This window comes from Hemitrygon akajei, chromosome 1, assembly GCF_048418815.1.
Source record: "Hemitrygon akajei chromosome 1, sHemAka1.3, whole genome shotgun sequence".
NCBI lineage: Eukaryota > Metazoa > Chordata > Chondrichthyes > Myliobatiformes > Dasyatidae > Hemitrygon > Hemitrygon akajei.
In genome coordinates this window covers 114,631,912-114,656,938 of record NC_133124.1, presented here as the reverse complement: position 1 = coordinate 114,656,938, position 25,027 = coordinate 114,631,912, and the positions used below count along the sequence as shown (strand labels likewise).

The 25,027-nt window shown below is 41.7% G+C and overlaps 1 protein-coding gene across 1 annotated transcript in view; it reads left to right on the top strand.

Annotated features, from left to right (window-relative positions):
* c1h8orf76 (chromosome 1 C8orf76 homolog) overlaps window positions 1-21,810 on the top strand; it is a 30,326-nt gene extending 8,516 nt beyond the window's left edge. The window contains exons 3-6 of the mRNA XM_073050342.1: window positions 4,394-4,537; window positions 8,029-8,567; window positions 14,624-14,756; window positions 20,383-21,810. Coding sequence (XP_072906443.1) covers window positions 4,394-4,537; window positions 8,029-8,567; window positions 14,624-14,756; window positions 20,383-20,550 — 984 coding nt within the window. The 3' untranslated portion in view covers window positions 20,551-21,810. The remainder of the gene's footprint in view (window positions 1-4,393; window positions 4,538-8,028; window positions 8,568-14,623; window positions 14,757-20,382) is intronic.
* The last annotated feature ends 3,217 nt before the right edge of the window (window positions 21,811-25,027 follow it).

Below are 25,027 nucleotides of genomic sequence, written 5' to 3'. Positions count from 1 at the left end.
AATCCAAGTACACTACATCACAGATTCTCCTTTGTCTATCCTACTTGTTATTCATTTCAAAGTTTTCCAACAAATTTGTCTTACAAGGAAACCATGCTGACTACGGCCTATTTTATCATGTGCTTCCAAGTACCCATAAATCATGTCTTTAATCAACTCCAACATCTTCCCAACCATCCAGGTCAGGCTAACTAGTCTATAATTTTCTTTCTTCTGTCTCTCTCCCATTTTGATAAATGATGTGACATTTGCAAATTTCCAGACTTCCGGAACAATTCCAGAATCTAGTAATTCTTGAAAGATCAACACTAATGCTTCTGCAGTCTCTTCAGACAAGTCTTTTGGAACCCTGGGGTGTACACCATCTGGTCCAGGTGACTTATCTACCTTCAGACTTTTCAGTTTCCCAAGAACCTTTTAACTTGTAATGGTAACTTCACACATTTTAAGACCCCTGATACCTGGAACTTCCACCATACAGCTAGTGTCTTTCACAGTGAAGACTGATGCAAAATACTTGTTTAGTTCTTGTCCCCCATTACTACCTCTCCAGCATTATTTTCCAGCTGTCCGATATCCACTCTTGCCTCTCTTTTACACTGTATGTATCTGAAGAAACTTTTGGTGTCCTCTTTAATGTTATTGGCTAGTTTACTTTCATATTCCATCTTTACTTTCTTGATGACTTTTTCAGTTGTCTTCTGTTGGTATTTAAAGCTTCCCAACCCTCTAACTTTCCACTACTATTACACTACTAACTTTTATTATATACACTCTCTTTGACTCTTATGTTGTCTTTGACTTGTCTTGTTAGCCAACGTTGTGTCATCTTGTGTTAGAATACTTCTTCCTCTTTAAGATATACATATCCTGTGCCTTCCAAATTGCTTCCAGAAATTTCAGTCATTGCTGCTGTCCTGTCATCCCTGCCAGTTTTCTTTTCCAATCAATCCTAGCCAACTCCTCTCTCCTCATGCCTCTGTAATTTCCTTTACTTCACTATAATACTGATACCACTGACTTTAGCTTCTCCTTCTCAAATTTCAGGGTAAACTCAAACAAATTATGATTACTTTTCCCTTAGGGTTCTTTTACCGTAAGCTCTCTATAATCAGTTCGGGTTTATTGCACAACACCCAATCCAGAATAGCTGATCCCCTAATGGGTTCAACCACGCACTGTCTTAAAAAGCCATCTCGTAGGCATTGTAAAAATATCCTGTTTTGGAATCCTGCTCCAACCTGATTTTCACAATCCTACCTGCATATTGGAATCCCCCATGTCTATTGTAAAATTGCCTTTTTGGCATGCATTTTCTACCTCTCGTTATAACTTGTAGACCACATCCTTACCACTGTTTGGGAATCTGCATACAGCTCCCATCAGGGTTTTTTTAACCCTTGCAGTTCCTTAGTTCTATCCACAATGCTTCAACACCTGCTGACCCTATGTCACCTCTTTCTAATGGTTTGATTTCATTTTTACCAAGAAGCAATGCCGCCCCCTCTGCCTTCCTGCCTGTCCTTTCGATACAATGTGTATCCTTGGGCATTAAGCTCCCAGCTTTCTTTCAGCCACGATTCAGTGACGTCTGCATTATACATGTGAATCTGTAACTGTGCTACAAGTACATCAACTTTATTCCGTATACTGCGCGCATTCAAATATAACACCTTCAGTCCTGTATTCACCTTTTTTGATGTTGCCCGCTTTGATTTTACCCGATCATCAGCATCTTCTTGCTAGGAGTCTCACTACACGTTGCCTCTGTTTGTAAACCAACCACCTCATCTTCAGCACTATCACTCCGGTTCCCATCCCCCTGCCAAATTAATTTAAAAGCACCTGAACAACTCTAGCCAACTTGCCCTCAAGGATATTGGGTCCCTCTGGTTCAGGTGTAAACAGTCCCTTTTGTATAGGTCAAACCTTCTCTAGAAAAGATCCCAAGGATCCATAAATCTAACCCCCTGCTTCCTGAACCAGTTCCTCAGCCACGCATTCACCTGCCAAATCTTCCTATTCTTACCCTCACTGGCACGTGGCACAGGCAGCAATCCTGAGATTGCTACCTTGGAGGTCCTGTTTCTTAGCTTTCTACCTAGCTCCCTAAAATCTCTCCTCAGGACCTCCTCACCTTGACTACCTATGTCATTGGTGCCAATATGTCCCAAAACTTCTGGCTGATCACTCTCTCCCTTAGGGTATACCATAGACCCAATCCAAGACATTCTTGACCCTGACACCTGGAGACAAGATACTGTCTGGGCATCTCTATCGTACCCTCAGAACCTTGTCTCTGTGCATTTCCCCTCCTCCTCTTGACTTACCTGTCTCCTGAAACCTAAGGGTGACTATCCTGGAATCTCTTATTCATCACCTCCTCATTAACCATATAATATAACCATATAACAATTACAGCACAGAAACAGGCCATCTCGGCCCTTCTAGTCCATGCCGAACGCTTACGCTCACCTAGTCCCACTGACCCGCACATAGCCCATAACCCTCCATTCCTTTCCTGGCCATATACCTATCCAATTTTAGTTTAAGTGATAATACCAAACCTGCCTCTACCACTTCTACTGGAAGCTTGTTCCACACAGCTACCACTTTCTGAGTAAAGAAATTTCCCCTCGTGTTACCCCTAAACTTTTGCTCTCTAACTCTCAACTCATGTTCTCTTGTTTGAATCTCCCCTACTCTCAATGAAAAAAGCCTATCCACGTCAACTCTATCTATCCCCGTCATAATTTTAAATACCTCTATCAAGTCCCCCCTCAACCTTCTACACTCCAAAGAATAAAGACCTAACTTGTTCAACCTTGCTCTGTAACTTAGGTGCTGAAACCCAGGTAACATTCTAGTAAATCTTCTCTGTACTCTTTCTATTTTGTTGACATCTTTCCTATAACTTGGTGACCAAAACTGTACACAGTACTCCAAATTTGGCCTCACCAATGCCTTGTACAATTTTAACATTACATCCCAACTCCTATACTCAATGCTCTGATTTATAAAGGCCAGCATACCGAAAGCTTTCTTCACCACCCTATCCACATGAGATTCCACCTTCAGGAAACTATGCACCATTATTCCTAGATCACTCTGTTCTACTGCATTCTTCAATGCCCTACAATTTACCATGTATGTCCTATTATGATTATTCCTACCAAAATGTAGCACCTCACACTTATCAGCATTAAACTCCATCTGCCATCTTTCAGCCCACTCTTCTAACTGGCCTAAATCTCTCTGCAAGCTTTGAAAACCTACTTCATTATCCACAAAGCCACCTACCTTAGTATCATCTGCATACTTACTAATCCAATTTACCACCCATCATCCAGATCATTAATGTATATGACAAACAACATTGGACCCAGTACAGATCCCTGAGGCACACCATTTGTCACCAGCCTCCAACCTGAGAAACAGTTATCCACCACTACTCTCTGTCATCTCCCATCCAGCCACTGTTGAATCCATTTTACTACTTCAATATTAATATCTAACGATTAAACCTTCCTTGCGGAACCTTGTCAAAGGCCTTACTGAAGTCCATATGGACAACATCCACTGCTTCACCCTCGTCAACTTTCCTTGTAACCTCGTCAAAAAATTCAGTAAGATTTGTCAAACGTGACCTTCCACGCACAAATCCATGTTCACTGTTCCTAATCAGACCCTGTCTATCCAGATAATTATAGATACCATCTCTAAGAATACTTTCCATTAATTTACCCACCACTGACGTCAAACTGACAGGCCTATAATTGCTCGGTTTACTCTTAGAAAACCTATATTCTCCCATATGATTGGAAGGTCATCGAGCTGCAGCTTCAGTTTCTCTCAGGCCCTGTAGTTCAGTATACTTGGAGCAGATGTGTTTATCTGGGAGACTGGAGGCCTCCCCACATCCCACATGCTGTACGAAATACTGCCTCTGGAACCATTCTCACTATACTCTGCTCTAATAGATAAGGAATGATCAAAGAACACGAGAGAGAACAACATACAAGGCAATTTACCTCACCTTAGCCTGCTGAGCCAAAGCCACTTTGGCACTCTCCAAAATGAATGGCCACTCCGCTTGAACTTGAATTATTCTTATTGGCCTGTCCTAATGGATCCTTCTTGTTGATTGGTTGCTCCTCCAACCAGAAAAAACTGCTGCAATACTCTGCTTTTGAAATCTCAATCGCCGCCCTGATTAAAAAGTAGCTCTTTTCACGCATCCCTGCTCCAACTCCAACTCTACGTGCATTGATAAATTAGAAATAAAACCAGATGCTATTTTCTTTTGCTTTATCGTGTTTTGTTATTAGTCTAAATGATAAAAAGAACTGCTGACTATCTCATTATTATGCTACACCATTTTTCCTTTCCACAGAAAGCACTATGCGAATATGCCAGTAGCTTGGCTCTTGTTCCAGACACAAATATAGCTCTTAGAAGAGACCTACAGGAGGCTCGAGCTCGATGTCTAAGCTATCTTGGCAGAGACGAAGATGCCTTGGATATAGCACAAGAATTGGTTAGTCATAACAATGTCAATGCAAAATTAAACTAACATTTTAGCGGCTATAAATTCTATAGTAAGTGTCACAAAGTGACAGAGTAACTTCAGCAGCGCTGAGTTGGAAGGTTGTGGGCTCAGATGCACAGGGCTTGATGATTATGGTAATTTCGGCAATACTGAAAGTCACAACTTTTGCTTGAGAAACTTTTTGAGGTCAATGAGAGTTCCAACAGCACTGTTTCCAAAAAATGTTCTGCCCAGCATTTCTTTCTACAGTCAATAAGCTGTATGTATTGTGGAAGTTTGCTGTATGTATATTGGCTGTGGTGTTTACAACAGCACATCACCTTCAGCACTTTGTCTTTCCTTTTGTACTTCTCAATGTACAGTACTGTGCACATCTATATAGTTAGTGTGCTCAAGACTTTTGTATCCTTTGTTCCTGCCAGATTTACAAACTCACTCTCTGCTCCACGTTGGCAAATACACCATGTATTTATGTATTGCACTGTACAGCTGCTGCAGAAAAGCAACATGATATATGTGAGTGATGATAAACTTGATTATGATATGGATTTCTGTTGTGGACAGAGTGGGAAAAGGCCGTGGAGAACAGAATCTTGTTTGGGGAAAGGGGAGGGAGAGGGGTGAGGGAGCACGAATCACCAGAGAGGCATTCTGTGATGATCAATACACTAATTGTTTGGAATCAAATGATCTTGCCTGGTATCTCAGTGCTGGGTGTGTCTGCTCCTGCACCACCCCCCACCTCTGGCACTCATAGGTCCCTTGTCCACCCCCCCCCCCCCCCGCAGCGCTCCACCCTCACCATTCCCGACATCCTGCCAGATTTACAAAAGTCTTCGGCTCCCTAGCTATATATATGTGCCCAAGACTTTTGCACAGTACTGTACTTCTGGATATAATGGCAAGCAAACAAAATATTTTCACTGTATCTCACCACAAGTGACAGTAATAAAAAGAATCAGCAATTAATTGGCTGTTTCACTGCTTTGGAGAACCTGTCTTCCCTTTTTATTTGAAAGAATTAAACAAGATAAATTAGAATATGTTGACAATTAGTATTATCAGAAATATGCAATGCATCTTTGTGTTGATGCTAGAAAGTAAAATATTCTAAGCACATTTTAAAACCAGATATCAGTCTGGCAATCACATGACCATAGACAATGCCTTAAGTTTCTGTGGAGATGTGAAATATTTGCAGTACAGTGTAAGCTTGCTGCACATCGCAGTGTTGGAATAGTGGAGCTTTTTATTAATAGGTTTATTATTGTCACCTGTACTGAGGTACAATGAAAAGCTGTGTTTTACATGCCAGCCGTACAGATCGTTTCAGAAGGTAAGCACTTTGATGTAGTACAGGGGAAATGTACAGACATTTGTTGTACAGACTGTAAAATGTTGTGTTTGTACTACAGTTACAGATAAAGAGAAAGAGCACTGCAGGTAGGCAAAAAGGTACAAGGGCCAGAGTGAAGTGGACCATGAGATCAAGAGTTCATTTTTATCACGACAGTTCTGTAATGACAATGGGATAGGACCGAGCCTGGTGGTATGCATTTTCATGCTTTTGTATCTTCTCTCTGATGGGAGCTGAAGAAGAGCAAACAACAGGGGTGGAGGGGTCTTTGATTCTGTTGGCTGCTCTCCTGAGGCAGTAGGAAGTTAGTGGAAGGGGGACTGGATTTTGTGATGGATCGAGGTGAGTCCACAACTCTCTGACGTTTCTTGCGGTCTTGAGCAGTGCAGTTGCCGTACCGAGTTGTGATGGATCCACATGTTTTCATTGGTGCGTGTCAGCAAGTTCCATCTCTGGGAAAGACTTAGAAGTGACCCAAGCAGCAGCTACTTTGCACAGAGGCTGCTGCTTGTATCGGATGAGCTGGCAGAAAAAGTGTTGGAGGCAGGGACGATACCAGTATCTAAAAGGTACCTGGACAGGGCCATGGATAAGAAAGATTTAGAGAGATTGAATGCAAACACAGGCAGATGAACTAGCTTAGATGAGCAGATTGACATGATTCCTGAAGGATGGTCTCGGCCCGAAACATTAACTGTTTATTCATTTCCATAGATGCTGCCTGACCTGCTGAGTTCCTCCAGCATCTTGTGTGTGTTATCTTGGCATGGACCAGTCATGCTAAAGGACCTACTTATGTGCCTTATGACTCTATGATTCAAGCTGAGGCTGTTATTGCAGGGGTCACAGATTGGAAGGATGATGATTGCTCTGTGAAAAGAGCAGGTGGTGGAACAAGAACAAAAAATGCTGGAAATACTTGGCAGGTTGGGCTGCATCTCTGGGGAGAGGACCAGAGTTTAAGTTTCGGGTCAGAGCCCCTTCGTCAGAACTGAAAAGAAGACAAAAGCAGCTTGCGAAGCATAGGAAGGAGGATGGCTCTGTTGGACTGAAACAGATGTGACCATGGGATAAACTGTAAACAGGCTGTCCGGATGATGAGTGAATGAGCACAGTAAGAGTGAGAACATAGATAAAAGAAGCCAGACAAAAAGATGTGGGAGTTGTGAAATGCAGAGCAGGAAGATATGCCTGGCAATCAGCCTGAGTACAAAAAAAACTAGGTTTATTGGAAGTCCTTTCTCCAATGCAAAACAGGAGTAAATATAAATAAGCAAATTGTTAACTATAAACATGAGAAAGTCTGCAGAATCTGGAACTCCAGAGCAACACGCACAAAATGCTGGAGGAACACAGCAGGTCCGGCAGCATCAATGGAAATGAATAGATAGTTGACGTTTCAACTGAAACACTTCTTCTGGACTGAGAAAGAAGGGGGAAGATACCAGATAAAAAGGCTGCAGAGAGGAAAGAGGCTAGCTAGAAGATGATAGAAGGAATCTGGGAGGAGGGGAGAGGGATCATAGGAGGAGGGGACCCAGAGGAAGTAATAGGCAGGAGAGAAGAGGTAAAAGGTGAGAGTGGAGAGTGGGGGCTGGAATTTGTTTACTGGAAGGAGAAATCAATATTCATACTGTCAGGTTGGAGGCTACCCAGGTGGAATGTAAGGTGTTGCTCCTCCACACTGAGGGTTGACTAGCATATTCAGAAGTATAGCTAGCTGACTGAAATGATAATGAGTCATAGAATTGTGCCGCATTGAAACAGGCCTTTCAGCCCATCGTATCAATTCTGGCCATCATGCCCATCTGTGAATCATATTTCCTTGCATTAATTTCATGTCCCTCTATGTCTGCTCATTCAAGTGCATCCAGATGCCTCTTAATAGTTTAGAAGGGGAAATTTTATTAGTCAGAAAAATCTGGCCAAGTACTAGCACCAGCTGCGATTGACCTATAGCCAGTGTTGTCTCATTCAGTAACTTTGTGTTCTAGATACAATAAACACTAATTGCAATGCAAAGTTAAGTATGCATCACTTCTAGCTCAATTTCTTGTTTGCGTTGATGTACCTTAAATACTTAGACCTCTTTAATTCTGTTTGTTGTGTTTTTTTCCCCAAGAGATCTGAAGTGACAAACACAGACCACCTCACCACAGTTCTTAATCTCAACATTCAAATTCATCACAATGCCGGAGATCTGATGCAGGAGCTTTGCTGTTTACAACAGTTAATTTCCTTGCATCCGCTCAACCCGTGGTATTGGAAGAAGTTAGCTGAAGCCTACCTTGGTCTCGCTCAAGGCTTATCGTTGCCAACAGCACCAGTTGTCCCAGACTGTGAGGGCAGGCACTGCCTTCGAACCTCACAGCGGTCGGCAAGAGAGGCAGAATCCTCCAAAACTGGACCTGACTGTGCACGGCTGCAAGGCGTAAGCAACAGATCTCCCATGTCGGAGACTTGGGAAGGGCAGTCGGTGTGCCCTGCAAGTGTGTCCACAGAAGAGGATTCAGTTCCGATGCTGACAAGAAGTAGAAAGCCACTGGAGCCAGTGAATGGTTCATCGTCCTGTTCAATCATTGCCGCTGACATGGAGTCCAACATTGGAGGAGAGCTGCAACATCTGTGGCTATTTGCATATTCATCCTTTGTGAGAGCAAGGTATGTCCTCAGCATGTAAACTAGATGTGTTGTTTATCAGAACTGGTTTGGAAATATTCAGCAGGTCAGGCAGCATCTGTGGTTAAACAAATGCACTTACTGTTAACATTTCACATCCAAAAGAAAAACAAATTACTGGAGGAACTCAGCAGATCAGACAGCATCTGTGGAGGGGGAATGGACTCTGCCCGCAGAGTTCCTCCAGCTGCTTGTATTTTGCTGCAGATTCCAACGTCTGCAGTGTCTTGTGTCAGCATTTCTTGTGAATGATCTTATTGTTCCTCTTCACAGACATTGACTCAGCTGTTGAGGATTTCCAGCATCTTTTTCATCTCTTTTCATTTCAAACTTTTAATATCTGCAGTATTTTCCTTTTGCAATAATTTATCTCACTGTTGCTGGCAGCATACAACACATCCTTTAGTCAAACATTGTCATGCACTCTTCAGTTCAACATATTGTGAGTTGCTGACAGTGGAAATTAATGTAGCATAGTGAGGGCAAGAGGAGATCTGGGATCTCAGTAAACTGAGGAGTGAGGGACAAGAGCCTAGTTGATTTACATTCATTTTGGGTACAGACAAACTACAATATGGGAAAGAGGAACTGGATAAAGGTTTGGAAATATATGCAACAATTTTAAAAATGTTGTGAAAACATCTAAACTCTGCCATGTTCTGAGTCAGAAAGTTTATTGTATTATTGATCGCAATATACTAAAAAAGGTTCAAGTTAAGCCAATTCTTGGGTTCCAGCCATTCTTTATTATAAACAGTTAATTGGTCTGTTTTTGCTTGCCTTAAAAACTGCTGGCCTTTTCCCGCTTGCAGGTCTACTGTTGTCTGGATTCTGTATAAGTGTATTACAAAATGCATCTAATGTTCCTCTCAGATGAGCACTGATGTACTAGGCTGAAACACAGATGCTCTGTTTTGGGGTTACTTGAATGGGAGTACCAAACTCAATTAACAATGTGATTTATTTATTTTTCTTTATTGGTATTTAGTTTTTTAATCATTTCCAGTAGATTAAACTATTTTCATTGTTAATCTTTCAAATCTATACAAATGTTAAAAGTATTAGAATTTAATTATTTCAGAGGCATTTAGAAATGGTCCAAAAAGATTTGCCAGCTGCCTGAAGGCCAAGATGGCAGTCGATGGGCAGGGTGTCAGATCCAGTGCTTGTGACCCCCTTTGTTTGGAAGATGGCCGATACAGCAAGCTCTCCTGCTCGATTAGTTCTGCAGTGACAGAACACAATTTGAGATGTAGTGAAACACAGAGGGTAAGCTCCATGGACAAGTCAAGGATGTTGTTTAAAGGAGAGATTATTTACCATATATTCCGGAGTATAAGCTGACTCCCTCATTTTCAAGGTTAAAAAAGTGACTTTTTCATGTTACCTTTGTATAAGCCGACCCCTTTTGTAGAGGTTTTTGATTTAACCAGAAAAGATCACAAGATCTCACATGCCGGTACTCAGCTTTGCCAGATCCGAAACCAGGAAATTTTGTGAACCAATACCTGCTAAGAAAACAGGCCTACACATTGTAGAGCATTATAAGCAAATTCTTAATAAATAAATCAGGGAGGGAAATTTTGGATTAGGTCTCCAATGGTAAAGAATCCTCTGAAATGTAACCCCTGCAAAACCATTTAGTGCCCATCGTAATCTTGTTAAAACATAACACGGGGTGGCGGGTTCAGTGCGTCTATGCAATATTGAGTTTGCGACCGCCATGTACAAAAGATTAAAACGAATGTGATATGATGCTGGCTTCAAGCTGAAGATTGTTAATTTTGCTAAAGGAACGAATAATTCTGCAGCTGCTAAGAAGTTTAGTGTAAACGAGAGAGGGTGAGAGAGTGGAGAAAGGCAGAGGACACGCTGAGGGAAAGACGAAATGTGCAAACTGCGGGAAAACATGCCAGTGGCCAGAACTGGAAGAAAATGTTTTAGAGTGGTTGAATGACCAGCGATCGTCCGGATACATTGTTACCAGCGAAATGATTCGAGTTCAAGCATTGAAATGGGCCGAAAAACACCGTGAGGTCAGCAAAAATTAAAAAGCTACGCGAAGTTGGTGCACCCGATTTATGAATAGATGTGATCTTGTGTTGAGACAAAAAACAAAGATTGATAGATAGATAGATACTTTATTCATCCCCATGGGGAAATTCAACATTTTTTCCAATGTCCCATACACTTATTGTAGCAAAACTAATTACATACAATACTTAACTCAGTAAGAATATGATATGCATCTAAAATCACCCTCTCAAAAAGCATTAATAATAGCTTTTAAAAAGTTCTTAAGTAGTTTACTTAAATACATTGAGTCCTAACCCCGGCACTTTAACATATCTTACTCCTGGCGGTTGAATTGTAAAGCCGAATGGCATTGGGGAGTATTGATCTCTTCATCCTGTCTGAGGAGCATTGCATCGATAGCAACCTGTCGCTGAAACTGCTTCTCTGTCTCTGGATGGTGCTATGTAGAGGATGTTCAGGGTTTTCCATAATTGACCGTAGCCTACTCAGCGCCCTTCGCTCTGCTACCGATGTTATACTCTCCAGTACTTTGCCCACGACAGAGCCCGCCTTCCTTACCAGCGTATTAAGACGTGAGGCATCCCTCTTCTTAATGCTGCCTCCCCAACACGCCACCACAAAGAAGAGGGCGCTCTCCACAACTGACCTATAGAACATCTTCAGCATCTCACTACAGACATTGAATGACGCCAACCTTCTAAGGAAGTACAGTCGACTCTGTGCCTTCCTGCACAAGGCATCTGTGTTGGCAGTCCAGTCTAGCTTCTCGTCTAACTGTGCTCAGAAAATTCCCATGGGGTGTAGTTGTTTACGTTCAAGAACACTGCTGGATGGATGAAGCGGTTTGCTTGAAGTGGGTTAAAGAGGTGTGGCGTTGACGTCCCGAAGGTTTCGGGAAGGAAAAGTCGCTACTTGTCTGGGACATGTTCAAAGTGCAGTTGTCAGGTGAGACAGAAGCAGCATTGAAAGCTGAAAATACGGACATTGCGGTCATCCCTGGTGGTTTGATCTCCGTGCTCCAGCCACTAGATGTGAGTTTAAATAAATCATTCAAAGAATTCATGCGACGACAGTGGAACGAATTTGATTCAAAAACAGAGAATAAATACGACCTGTCTTCCATGTATTCGTTTTTCCAAAGTTGGCACCCTCTGTATAAGCCGACCCCCTAATTTTAGGACCAAAATTTATGGCCAAATTATTGGCTTATACACTAGAATTTACGGTAATCAGGTGCTATCAAACATGGGGGCAGTGTAAGTTGATTAACAAATTCCTAAATTAGTTTCTTGGAGCAGGCGTGCAGAAAGATGGCTAAGAGTAAAAGTCACTTGCTGCATGGAGACACCAGGGACTGCAAATGCCGGAATCCGGAGCAGAACAATCTGTAGGTGGAAACCAGAGGTCCATGAGCCAGTGCTCATTAGGGTTTGGGAAGTGGAGAGGGTCAGTAACTTTAAATTCCTTGGTGTTACCATTTCAGAGGATCTGTCCTGAGACCAGCAGTGCCTCAGCTTTCTTAGAAGTTTGCGTTGATTCGGCATATCATCTAAAACTTTGACAAACATCTGTAGATGATCGGTGGTGAGCATCCTGACTGGTTGTATCGCAGTCTGGTACAGGAACACCAATGTCCAAGCACAGAAAAACCCACAAGTAGTGGTGGATCCTCCCCACCTTTCAGCTCATCTACAAGGAGAGCTGCCACAAGAAAGCAGCTTTCATCATCGAGGACCCCCACCATCCAGGCCTTGCTGTCTTCTCATTGCTGCCATCAGGAAAGAGGTACACGAGCCTTAGGTCCCACACCACCAGATGCAGGAACATCCATTACCCTACAACCATCAGGCTCCTGAACCAGAATGGATAACTTCACTGACCTCAACTTTGAACTGATTCCACAACCTGCAGACTCACTTTTAATTATTCATCTATTTGTTGAGTATGTCATGGAATAAGTCCTTCTGGCCCTTCAAGCTGCACTGCTCAGCAACTCCCGATTTAATCCTAGCATAATCACGGGACAATTTATAGTCACCAATACAGTCCATCTTTGGGCTGTGGGAATAAACTAAAGCACCCGGAGGAAATCCTCGCTGTCAAAGGGGAACTACAAACTCCATACAGGCAGTGGCGGAAGTAGAATCCTGGTCGCTGGTACTGTGAAGTGTTGTGCTAACCACTACACTACCATGTCGTCCCAAGACTCTGTCGTTCGTGTTCTCAGTATTGTTCGTTAATCAATTAATTATTATTTGTGGGTTTTTTTTGCATTTGCAGAGTTTGGCGTCTTTTGCACATTGTTGGTCTTTGTGTGTAGTTTTTCATCGATTCTATTATATTTCTTTGTTCTGCTTTGAAATAAATCTTAGAGTAGTATTTAGCGACATAAACTCAGTGTCCATTTTATTAGGCACAGAAGTGGAACCCAGTGTGATCTTCTGCTACTCTAGCCCATCCACTTCGAGGTTCGTGTTGTATGTTCAGAGATGCTCTTCTCCACCCTACCTGTAACACATGGTCATTTGAGTTAGTGTCATCTTCCTGTCAGCTTGAAACAATCTGGCCATTCTCCTCTTGACTTCTCTCATTAACAAGGCATTTTTGCCCACAGAACTGCCATTCACTGGATGTTTTCTTGTTTCCTGCACTGTTCTGCCCCGAGAGGTGCTGTTTGTTCTGTACAAGCATCACTTCATGTCAAGAGGTCTTGAATACGAGAGCAAGGCTGTGATGCTGAGGCTTTATAAGGCACTGGTGAGGCCTCACCTTGAGTACTGTGAACAGTTTTGAGTCCCTGTCTAGCTTTGTATGCAACACACTGTGAGGGCAATAGATGCAGCATTCTCTGTAAACTCTACAACATCCCAGGAGGTCAGCAGTTTTTGAGATGCTCAGACCATCCCATCTGGCACCAGCAATCAGTCATTCCACAGTCAAAGTCTCTTAGATTACATTTCTTTCCCATTCTGATGTTGGGTCTGAACTATAACTGAACCTCTTGACCTCGCATACTTTTTGCATTGAATTGCTGCCACATTATGAGCAGATTATATATTTGCACTAACGAGCAGGTGTATCTAGAAAGTAGCCACTGAGTGTATTGTATAACGTACTTTGATAATAAATCTACCTTGACCTTTGCTGGAGGAATTCAGTAAGTCAGGAGGAAAAGAGTTATCAGTATTTTCGGTCAAAACCCTGCATCAGGACTAACATTAAGCACAGAAACAATGTTATTGATCCATTGTCCTCTGGGTTAAGGGCCCAACCCATCACTGTTGCTCAAAGCTTTGCTCTATTATCCTCTAAACTTTGCACACTAATGGTTCTGTTCATCTCTAGTATATCTTCAGTCTTCTGGAGATATCATACTTAGTTTGCAACCGATGGATGCCTTTGTTTTTCCCGTTGTTGCTCATTGCTCAAGTTATTATTACTGTTCACTGTGCCAGCTTCACACAAGCAAGGAATTTCATTGTTTCCTGGTTTTATATGACAATGAATTCTTCTGAATTGAATATCCAGCTACGATGCTGAAAGAGACACGCTGCAGAAACTCTTATCACATCCACGCTTGCATTCAAAGGGGACATAGCTATGAGACAGCGACTCTCTTGACTCTCCAATACATGGTCCCTATGATGTAGCAGATGTGATTACTGTCCAAAATCCAGAAATGTTGCCATCCAGAAGTGTTCTGATTGAAGATCTTGTGTATTAAGGCAAGAAATAATGCTTGAGGACTCAGCAGGTCAAGCAGCATCTGTACTCTTGTGTTTCCATCTTGTGTACTAAAGCAGAAACCTCAAAGGTAGCCCTTTGAGATATTTTTGTTACTAAATGCCGTTGTTGAGCTTGACTAGATTCATTAAAGTGAGTTTCAACAGTGCAAGATGAGTCTAGACTGACTGGGCTTTGCCTTTGACATATTGCTTAATGATCTGTTGTAGCTCTCTCTGCAGTGTGAACAGCTTACTTATGAAATCATCTGTGCTCAGACTTCTGTTGCAGATGATGAAGCCTCAGCAGACATCATTTGTCCTGGAGAGGAGCGAGGCTGTGCAAGAAGAGATCAGTCAGCAGCTCTGCAGGCTGTATCGGAGTGAAGAGTTGCTGAATGCCCTAACCAAGGTACAGTGAGCTTTGGTTGTTTGAGTGTGTATTTATGTATTTTATTAAGAAACAGGAAGGAATTAGCCCTTCGAGCTGCACTGCCCAGCAGGACCTTAATTTAACCTTAGCCTTATCACAGGGCAATTTGCAATGACCAATTAACCTACTAGCCAGCTTGTCTTTGGACTGTGGGAGGAAACTGGAGAACGTACAGACTCCTTACACGCAGTGCCGGGAATTGAACCTGGGTAGCCTGGACTGTAAAGTGTTGTGTTAACCACTACGCTACCATGCCACCCCTTTATAAACCAGAAACTGAGTGAGTTTCTCGATACCTACAGATAAGACAAATGGCATTGTCTTCTTTTAAACTACAGTGAATTAGAAATTTGTCTTCAGTCACAGGTCCTAAAGTACAATGTCTTTGAGTCTGTATATTTAAATCTGCTTCCAAAATTTGATACACTTTAACCTTGGGCGTATATACTGTGTATCTGCAGTCTCAGACAGAGAATAGAACAGTACAGCACAGGGACGGGCTGTCGGCCCACCATGTCTGCCTAGAACATGATACCAAATTTAACTAAATCTCTTCTATCTGTACTTGGTCCATATCCCTCCATTCTCTGCCGATTCATGTGTCTGTTTAACAAATACCACTCTCGTACGTACCTAGCCGACTGGTGGCGCAGTGGCATCAGCACTGGACTTCGGAGTGAAGGCTCCTGGGTTCGAGTCCAGCCGGCTCCCTTTCATGCTTTCTCAGTTCAGCGTCGAGCTAGCAACTCGGCCTCGTAAAAATAAGAAACCCTGCTAAGAAAGCACTGTCACGACGGCATCCCGATGACTACTCGGAGCTCAGGGCGTTCTTCTTCTTCATATCTACTTCCACCACTGCCCCTGACGGCCCATTCCAAACACTCTCTGTGTGTTTAAAAAAACTATCTCTACATGCCTCATTTAAACTCCTCCCCCCACCGCAAGTACTTAGCATTACCCTAGGAAAAGGAATCTGCTATCTACCCTATCTATGCCTTTTGCAATTTTATAAACATCTTTCAGGTCCCTCCTCAGCCTACAACACACCAGAGAAAACAAGGCAAGTTTCTACAACCTCTCTTTTTTTTACTCATACCCTCTAATCCAGGCAGATGCCTGGTAAATCTCTTTTGCCCTCTTTCCAAAGAGTCCACATATATTTCCTCCACATATTTCCTATAACGGGACAACACAATACCCCAAGTGTGGCCTAAACAAGGTTTTGTATAGTTTTACATGATGGCTGCCTCACAAGTGACAAATAAGTGAAATTTGGTGCAGATCCTTGTAGCTATGTACGGGAACTGTACTGGTCATTGACATTCTTTATACACAGCCAAATAGATTTTAGTGACTTCCGAAATTTCCATCTTTTGGAATGACTGCTAAATTCATAGATTTAAACGGAGCTCTGAGTCTTCATCTTGACCTAGGTCATTATGCACGTAGCACTGAGTGATGGATTTGAATTGAAGGTAAAGCAGAAAGAATTCAGCTTCAAGTTTATTGCCATAGGCATACATACCCGGGGTGTAATTGCCATGAAAGTTAGTCTTTTTTCAGCAATACCACAGTATCTTACAAACACATGTTAATATAGACATAAATTATACATAACAGGAGCAGAAGTTGAGGGTGTTTTGTCTCAGTTTGAGAATCTGACGGCAGTGGGGAAGATGCTGCTGTTGAACTTTGAGATGTGGGTTTTCAGACTTCTGTACCTCGCGCCTGATGGCAGCATTGAGAAGAGGAGAGTGCTGCATTGTCAGTAATCCTTCTTTGGATGTAATGTTAAAAGTAGGATCTGTTCAGATGTATATTAAGGATATCATTCATGTTACTTCAATGATCAGAGAGTTCACCTGACCAGCATTTTTGCTTTAACCAACATCATCAGATTTGCTTCATGTGCGACCTTGCAGTGTGCTGCCATATTAACATGCATAACAAGTCTTTGCAACCATAAGCACTTTTTAATGTCTCTGAGGCAGTCTACTGGTGCAAATCTGCTTCTGATTTTGCAGAAAATATCACAATTGATATTTCTGGATGATTTTTTAAAATGATGGTTATGTTTTATTTGATTTCCTTTGGAATCCATTTTAACGACTCTATATGATTAAAATTTAGAAGTATGTCATTCCACTTGGCAAGGATTTTTTTGTGGTTATATAGTTTAAAGGCTCGCCTGGCAGAACATATTGTACAGTTTATTTTAGACCATGTCAAAATTGTTGGGCCTGCAACATATGCATGTAATTTGGCTTGTTGTGAGCCAGACCATCTGGATATGATCCTAGTGTGTTAACAAACAGTAAAGTTCATTTCACTGAGACAGCATGCAACAGGAAATTGTCCTCTAAATAAAACAGTTTACTGTATCCTGTAGACTGGTGTTTGATCCCCTTCATTATCCACAGAGCTACCCTGGGAGGATTGCATTTAACTTACTCAAAGAATATTTTTGTTAATGTATGTCTTTAATGCAAAACATCTTTAGGAAGACCTTCTGCTCTAGACATGAGTTACATCCCTATAGTATGCCCTACTTCTTCAGAGAGCACTGAGCAGTTTTGCAATAATAGTTGATTAAACTTGTTGACTGCTTTCTCATTTTCTCTCCTGGGGATATCTTTGATGCAAAAAAAAAGCCGCTTTCCAAGTAGTCAGCTTACTTATAATACAAAAAGAACTGCAAGCTTGCATTAAATGTCATATAACCATATAACAATTACAGCACGGAAATAAGCCATCTCGGCCCTTCTAGTCCATGCCGAACGCTTACTCTCACCTAGTCCCACTGACCCGCACTCAGCCCATAACCCTCCATTCCTTTCCTGTCCATATACCTATCCAATTTTGCTTTAAATGACAATACTGAACCTGCCTCTACCACTTCTACTGGAAGCTCATTCCACACAGCTACCACTCTCTGAGTAAAGGAATTCCCCCTCATGTTACCCTTAAACTTTTGCCCCCTAAGTCTCAACTCATGTCCTCTTGTTTGAATCTCCCCTACTCTCAATGGAAAAAGCCTATCCACGTCAACTCTATCTATCCCCCTTATAATTTTAAATACCTCTATCAAGGCCCCCCTCAACCTTCTACGCTCCAAAGAATAAAGACCTAACTTGTTCAATCTTTCCCTGTAAGTTAGGTGCTGAAACCCAGGTAACATTCTAGTAGATCTTCTCTGTACTCTCTCTATTTTGTTGACATCTTTCCTATAATTCGGTGACCAGAACTGTACACAATACTCCAAATACAGCCTTACCAATGCCTTGTACAATTTTAACATTACATCCCAACTCCTATACTCAATGCTCTGATTTATAAAGGCCAGCATACCAAAAGCTTTCTTCACCACCCTATCCACATGAGATTCCACCTTCAGGAAACTATGCACCATTATTCCTAGATCACTCTGTTCTACTGCATTCTTCAATGCCCTACAATTTACCATGTATGTCCTATTATGATTATTCCTACCAAAATGTAGCACCTCACACTTATCAGCATTAAACTCCATCTGCCATTGCTCAGCCCACTCTTCTAACTGGCCTAAATCTCTCTGCAAACTTTGAAAACCTATTTCATTATCCACAACGCCACCTACCTTAGTATCATCTGCATACTTACTAATCCAATTTACCACCCCATCATCCAGATCATTAATGTATATGACAAACAACATTGGACCCAGTACAGATCCCTGAGGCACACCACTAGTCACCGGCCTCCAACCTGACTAACAGTTATCCACCACTACTCTCTGGCATCTCCCATCCAGCCACTGTTGAATCCATTTTACTACTTCAATATTAATACCTAACGATTGAACCTTCCTGTCTAACCTTCCGTGCGGAACCTTGTCAAAGGCCTTACTGAAGTCCATATAAACAACATCCACTGCTTTACCCTCGTCAACTTTCCTCGTAACCTCTTCAAAAAATTCAATAAAATTTGTCAAACATGTTTGTCAGCAGCTTAATTTTTGAAAGAATCTTTGAGATGATTTTAAGTTTGTCACTGCTTGGCAGTTTGTAGCAACTATTTCCAGGTGCATTTTAAAATGTTATATGGAATTCTTCTCTGATATATAAAGACTTCAGAGCATTAATGGACCATTGAGAAGAGGCTACACTTAAGAGAATGATAGAAGCAATGTTGGAGATTTTTGTATTTTAAGGGGATCGTTAGCTGTACCCCAGTGACCATGCCAAGAGGCAATTAGTGTAGGTGCCTGAATGATTAGAAAGAGTTTTGCCTTTATTGTAAGGAGGTTGGAACAGCAAATTGACAACTTTAATGTAACCATGCTTGAAAACCTATTGTCTCTTAGTAAGCTATATTTGTCCTGAGAAGGTGTAATGAAGGTTTACTCAATTGATTCCTTTTTTAGAGAAGGAAGTATTGATCAGAACCTATCCAAATTGTCTGGACTTTCAAGTTACCTGTTAGGTAATCTTTCTGGAATGTATGAACTTGAATTATCCTCGGCCCTGAAGACCTGAGATCACTCTGGTTTATCTACTGCAGCTCCTTTAAAATGATCTTCTGCAACAACTTTCCTCACTTTTGCCCTGAATCCAGGGCAAATCTGAATCTCTCTTTTAATTACTGTCATCAGGGAGGAGGCACAGGGGCCTGGAACCACACTCAGCATTTTAGGAACAGCTTCTTCCCCTCTGCCATCAGATTTCTGAATGGTCCACAAACACCACCTCGTTCTTCCTTTATTTTGAACTATTTATTTTTTTATAATTTATAGCAATTTTATGTCTTTGCTCTGCCACAAAACAACAAATTTCACATAATTTAAGTCAGCAATATTAAATCTGATTCTCATCCTGAATTTTTGAGTAACTAATTTCTCCTGTATGGACAATAGTTTTCAATGTGGCAAATTGCACTAACCTCACTCATAATTAGAAAATGTTTCAGAGGACAAGTGGTACTGGAACATCAGCGGCAACAGAGTACTTCACATTTACTGGAACTCTGTAGTGCTTTCCCTCCTCCAAGCACTGTTCACTTCAGTTCCTTGACCAGATAGAAGGAATAATATTTTAATTTAAATTTGATTTTAACTCTGACACTATAAATTTGATTTCATATGAAAAAGGCTGGAAAAAACCTTTTGTTGACTGAGCACCCTTATTTGCATGTAGTAGCTGAACAGAATTTTAACTGGAGCCTACTTGTTCCCAGAGGCTAACATTGAATTGTTTTAATGTGGGTAATACTTCCTCAACAATGTCATTGGATTTGTATAATTTTGCCATAAATAGTGTTTTACAATAATAACTTATAACTAATGGGCAAAAATACATGCTGAAATTAAAAGTAATTAAATAGGAAGCTACGTTGTATATATATGTGGCCCTTTATTGTAGGATTGTATCTAGTGTGAGATGGGAGAGCGCTGGATCAAATCTGGAAATTGAAAAACATTCTGGAGATAAACGAACCTTCTTCTTACATCAGCAGGATGTAGGGATGGAGATTCCACTGTCTGGAAGGGTGGGGGAAAGCAGATCCTTAAGGAATTGTAAGTATTTTGTTTGTTTCAATATGTATTAAATGTATTTACCATTTCTTTTAGACAATGGGGAAGGACCTGTTGTCAGAGAAGATCAAGAATGGTGCTGATGCTGAAGGATGTGCTGCTTTTCCCAGTTCGTCTGCTTTATCCAACGCTAATGTTGAGACAGGCTCGGACTTTGAGGAAAGGTGGTTTAAGAAGACTCGCTGCATTTCTGTACCGTGGTAGGATGGGGAGGAAAAAGAAGAGCTTTGAATATTGCAAATGTGGCTTGATCATTGCCAAGGAAAATGTGTTTATTGTGGACAGTTGCTGCTTTGATAAGTTGAGCAAAATGCAGAGCCCTCTTGGCCAGAGTGGTGAAGTATAAAACAAAATCACAGTCTTATGGTGGATTGATCATGACCTTACTGAAGCAGTTGGATTTCAGAAGTGGTGTACGAAACAAACTGATTTGTACTTTACCTCTGCAGAATTCATTGATAAAACACACAGTGAGTCCTGTCAGTGATATTGCTAGCAGTGTGTTCAGAAAACAGGCGTTTGTTACTGCAAGATCTCTAATACAATCCAGTCACCGGCTGTGTGAAGAGTAATCTTCTTGTACAGTGATTTCAGCAACTGTATTTAAGATATTCTAACAGCATGATTTTCTCCCCACAGTTTTATTATTGTTTAATGTGATCCTAAATTTTCTGTAAATGGAGGACATGGGCAGAGGGAATAATTAAAGACAAGAGAAAATCGGCAGATGCTGAAAATACACAAAATGTTGGAAGAACTCAGCAGGCCAGGCTGGATCTATGGAAAAGAGTATAGTCAAAGCTTTGGGCTGAGACCCTTCAGCAGGACTGGAGGGACAAAAGATGAGTCAGATGGAGGGAGGAAGGAACACAAGGTGATAGATGAAATCGGGAGGGGGGTAAAGCTGGGAAGTTGTTTAAAGAGATAAAGGGCTGGAGAAGGGGGAATCTGACGGGACAGGACAGAAGGCAATGGAAGAAAGAAAAGTGGGAGGAGCACTGGAGGGGTGATTGGCAGGTAAGGAGATAAGGTGGGAAGAGGGAATGGTAAGGGGAGGGGCATTACCGGAAGTGCGAGAAATCAATGTTCATGCAATCAAGTTGGAGGATATGCAGAAAGAATATAAGGTGTTGCTCCTCCAACCAGAGTGTGGCCTCATCATGACAGTAGAAGAGGCCATGGATTGACATGTCCATGTAATAATTAAAGCCCCACATTTTCTACTACACATTGTTGAGTTGTTATGTCACCTTGCTGTACATATAAACTTGAGTCATCAGGTTTGTGTTGTGTCTACATACCAAGCATGTAACTTAAACTGACATTCCTAGTGAAGTACAACAGGGGTGCCACACTTTCAGAGGTGCTGCGTTTCAGTAGAGTGTTAAGTTAAGAATCTTAGCAGATTAAAGTGGTTGTAAAATATCTTGTTACGCTGAATAAAGTGCTTGGCATTCTCCATGACCTGGCCCTCTTGATCCCTCATCTAACATAAAATGGATTGCTCTTCGTGAGAGCTTGCTGTGCACAATTTGGCCATTGCATTTCCAATATTACAATAATGAACATGCTTCATTGGTTGTAAAGTGCTTTGGGACATTCGAAGCTTGTGAAAGCCGTGTTCTAAACGCCTTAGAGATTAAAGTTCTTGCTGCTTATTAATAAGCAAGTTGTGGATGTAAAGGAGAGGGACGCAAATGAAGACTTCAAAAGTTGAGGATGTGATTGTTATTATGCTAGCTTGTTCTCTGAACATATGAGGTGAAATGCAAGGGTTGTATAGAACTATGGTGGTCTTGGGTTTGATAGTCTGTGTCCATTGGCCTCGGTCTACGTGTACACTGGTCAGAGCCGCCAGGATGTCCACACCTGATCACTATTGAATGTTCCTTGCTTGAAATTCATGTCTGAGGCACTGACTGGGAATTGGTTTGACTGAATTTAACCTGAAGTTAGGACCACAGAGCACATGTGGTTAGGATCTTGACCAATATTTAGATCAATCTGCCCACATTGATGCTGAGACTCTCATACACTATGGAAGTTCCAGTTTCCTAAACCAGCACAGCAACCTCTGTCCTCTACCTGAGCTGTGAGTACCTCTTCGGACCCTAACAAAGCAGCTCTCAACTTAGAAAATGGCTTCTGAACCTGTGCTGGATCAACCCTGTTGCAAGAACATTCGGAGCATTGGGATAGCAGGTAGGTAGTTTTTAATTATTTAGCTTCAGTGTTTTTAATAGAGTTTCAATAAGTTGATTGGTGTTTAAATACAAGACTTTTTATCAGTATTATTTTTTTAAACTTTGTCTTGCTCTTTGAAGCAGCTGCTACTGATAGTCTGTGTCAGAGATCAGTATGAGTGACCCCAGTGTTAGATACCTGAGGACAGCTCAGCAGTTGTTGGAGTCATTGTGTGAGTGTAGCTGGCTTTCCTCACTGATAGGGTCCCTGTCCTGTGCTGGTCCATACTAGGATGTCGTGCTGGAGCAGACAGCTAGTGAGGGAAAGGGGCAGCAGCAGCCTCAGGATTGTGGATAGATGGATGTTGTGCAAAGTCCTGGCTCCACAAACCATGCAGGAGAAGAACATGTGCATGGTCTCAGCAGGTCAGTCAGCAACTGTGGAAAGTGAAACACTCTCTCCACATTTAACCAGTTCCAGCATTTTCTGGTTTTATTTCCGATTACCAGCATCTGCAGTTTTGTTTTTATTTTTTCATATATATACATTCATTTGTTTTTCACTGTTCAAAAAGGAACATTTGAATAAGGGAATATTAAACCCCTTCCACTGAGTTTGATCTTTGCTGTTCTGTAACTTGATCTATCATTCTACACACTCACAACCTTGTCTAATAGTGAAACTCTGTGCTACTTGAGAAAGTTCAACTGAACCCCATCTCAGAAGCCCTTTGTGTGAAGAGGTGTCTCATGACATCGCTTCTCATTTCAGTTTAGCAAGGACCTCAGAAAATCAAAATAGTTGAGGCCAAGTAATATGCAGGTGTAAGAAAAAGTTTGTGAACCCTTTGCAATTGCTTGGTTTTCTGTCTTAATTACTCATAAAATGTGGTCTGATCGTTATCTGAGTCACAATAATAGAGAAACACAATCTGCCTAAGCTAATAGCACACAAACAATTGTACTTTTCATGCCTTATTGAACACATTGTTTAATTATTCACAGTCTCGGCTGGAAAAAGTATGTGAATCCTTGTATTTAATAACTAGGAGAACCTCCTTTAGCAGCAATAACTTCCACAAACATTTCCTGTAGCTGCTGATCAGACTTGCACAACAGTGGAGAGGAATTTTAAACCATTCCTCTATACAAAACTGTTTCAGTTCATCAATATTTCTGGGATACCTTGCATGAACAGCCCTCTTCAGGTTATGCCACAGCATCTCAATTGGATGAAGGTCTTGACTCTGACTTGGCCATTCCAAAACACAAATTTTCTTTTTAAACCATTCTGTTGTTGATTTACTCTTGTGTTTCAGATCATTGGCTTGTTGCATCATCCAGCTTCTGTTAAGTTTCAGGTGACGGACTACTACCCTGACATCCTCCTGTAAAATGTCTCAATACAATTTTGAATTCATTGTTCCTTCAATGATTGCAAGCTGTCCAGGCCCTGAGGCAGCAATGCAGTCCCAAACCATGATGCTCCTTCCACCATCTTTCACAGTTGAGATGAGGTTTTGGTGTTGGTGTGCAGTGCCCTTTTTCCTCCAAACATAGCAATGTGCATTTCTGCCAGAAAGTTTAACTTTCCTCTCATCTGTCCACAATATTGTCCCAGAAGCATTGTGGAACATCCAGGTGGTCTTTTGCGAACTTCAGGTGTGCAGCAGTGTGTTTTTTTGGAGAGCAGTGGTTTCCTCCATGGTGTCCCACCATAAACACCACTATTTTTCTTATAGTGGACGCGTGAACTGAGACTTTAGCAAGTTCTAGAGATATCTGCATGTCTTTTGCTGTAACTTTTGGGTTCCTTTTCACCTCCTTCAGCATTGCACATTGTGCTCCTGGTGTGAACTTTGCAGGATGCCCACTCCTGGAGAGAGTAGCAACAGTACTGAATTTCCTCCATTTGTAGACAATTTCTCTTGCTGTGGACTGAAGAACACTCAGGTCTTTGGAAATGCTTTTGTAGCCTTTTCCAGCTTCGTGCATTTCTACAATTCCTCTTCTAAGGTCCACTGAAAGTTGTTTGATCAAGGCACGGTGCACATCAACAGGTCTTTCTTGAGAAGAGCAGGCTCTGTCAGTAATCAGACTTCGTGTGCCTTTTTTATAGGGCAGGGCATCTCTACAACCCACACTTCTAATCTCATCTCATTGATTGGAATAACACACAAAATGCTGGAGGAACTCAGCAGGCCAGGCAGCATATATGGAAAACAGCAAACAGTTGACAGTTTGGGCCGAGACCCTTCATCAGGACTGGAGAAAAAAGATGAGAAGTCAGAGTAAGAAAGTGGAGGGAGGGGAGGAAGAAATACAGGGTAGTTAGTGATAGGTGAAACCAGTAGAGGGGGAAGGGTGAAGTAGAGAGCTGGGAAGTTGTTTGGTGAAAGAGAAAGGGCTGGAGAGGGGATAATCTGGTAGGAGGGGACAGAAGGCCATGGAAGAAAGGGAAGGGGGAGGAACACCAGAGGGTGGTGATGGGCAGGTAA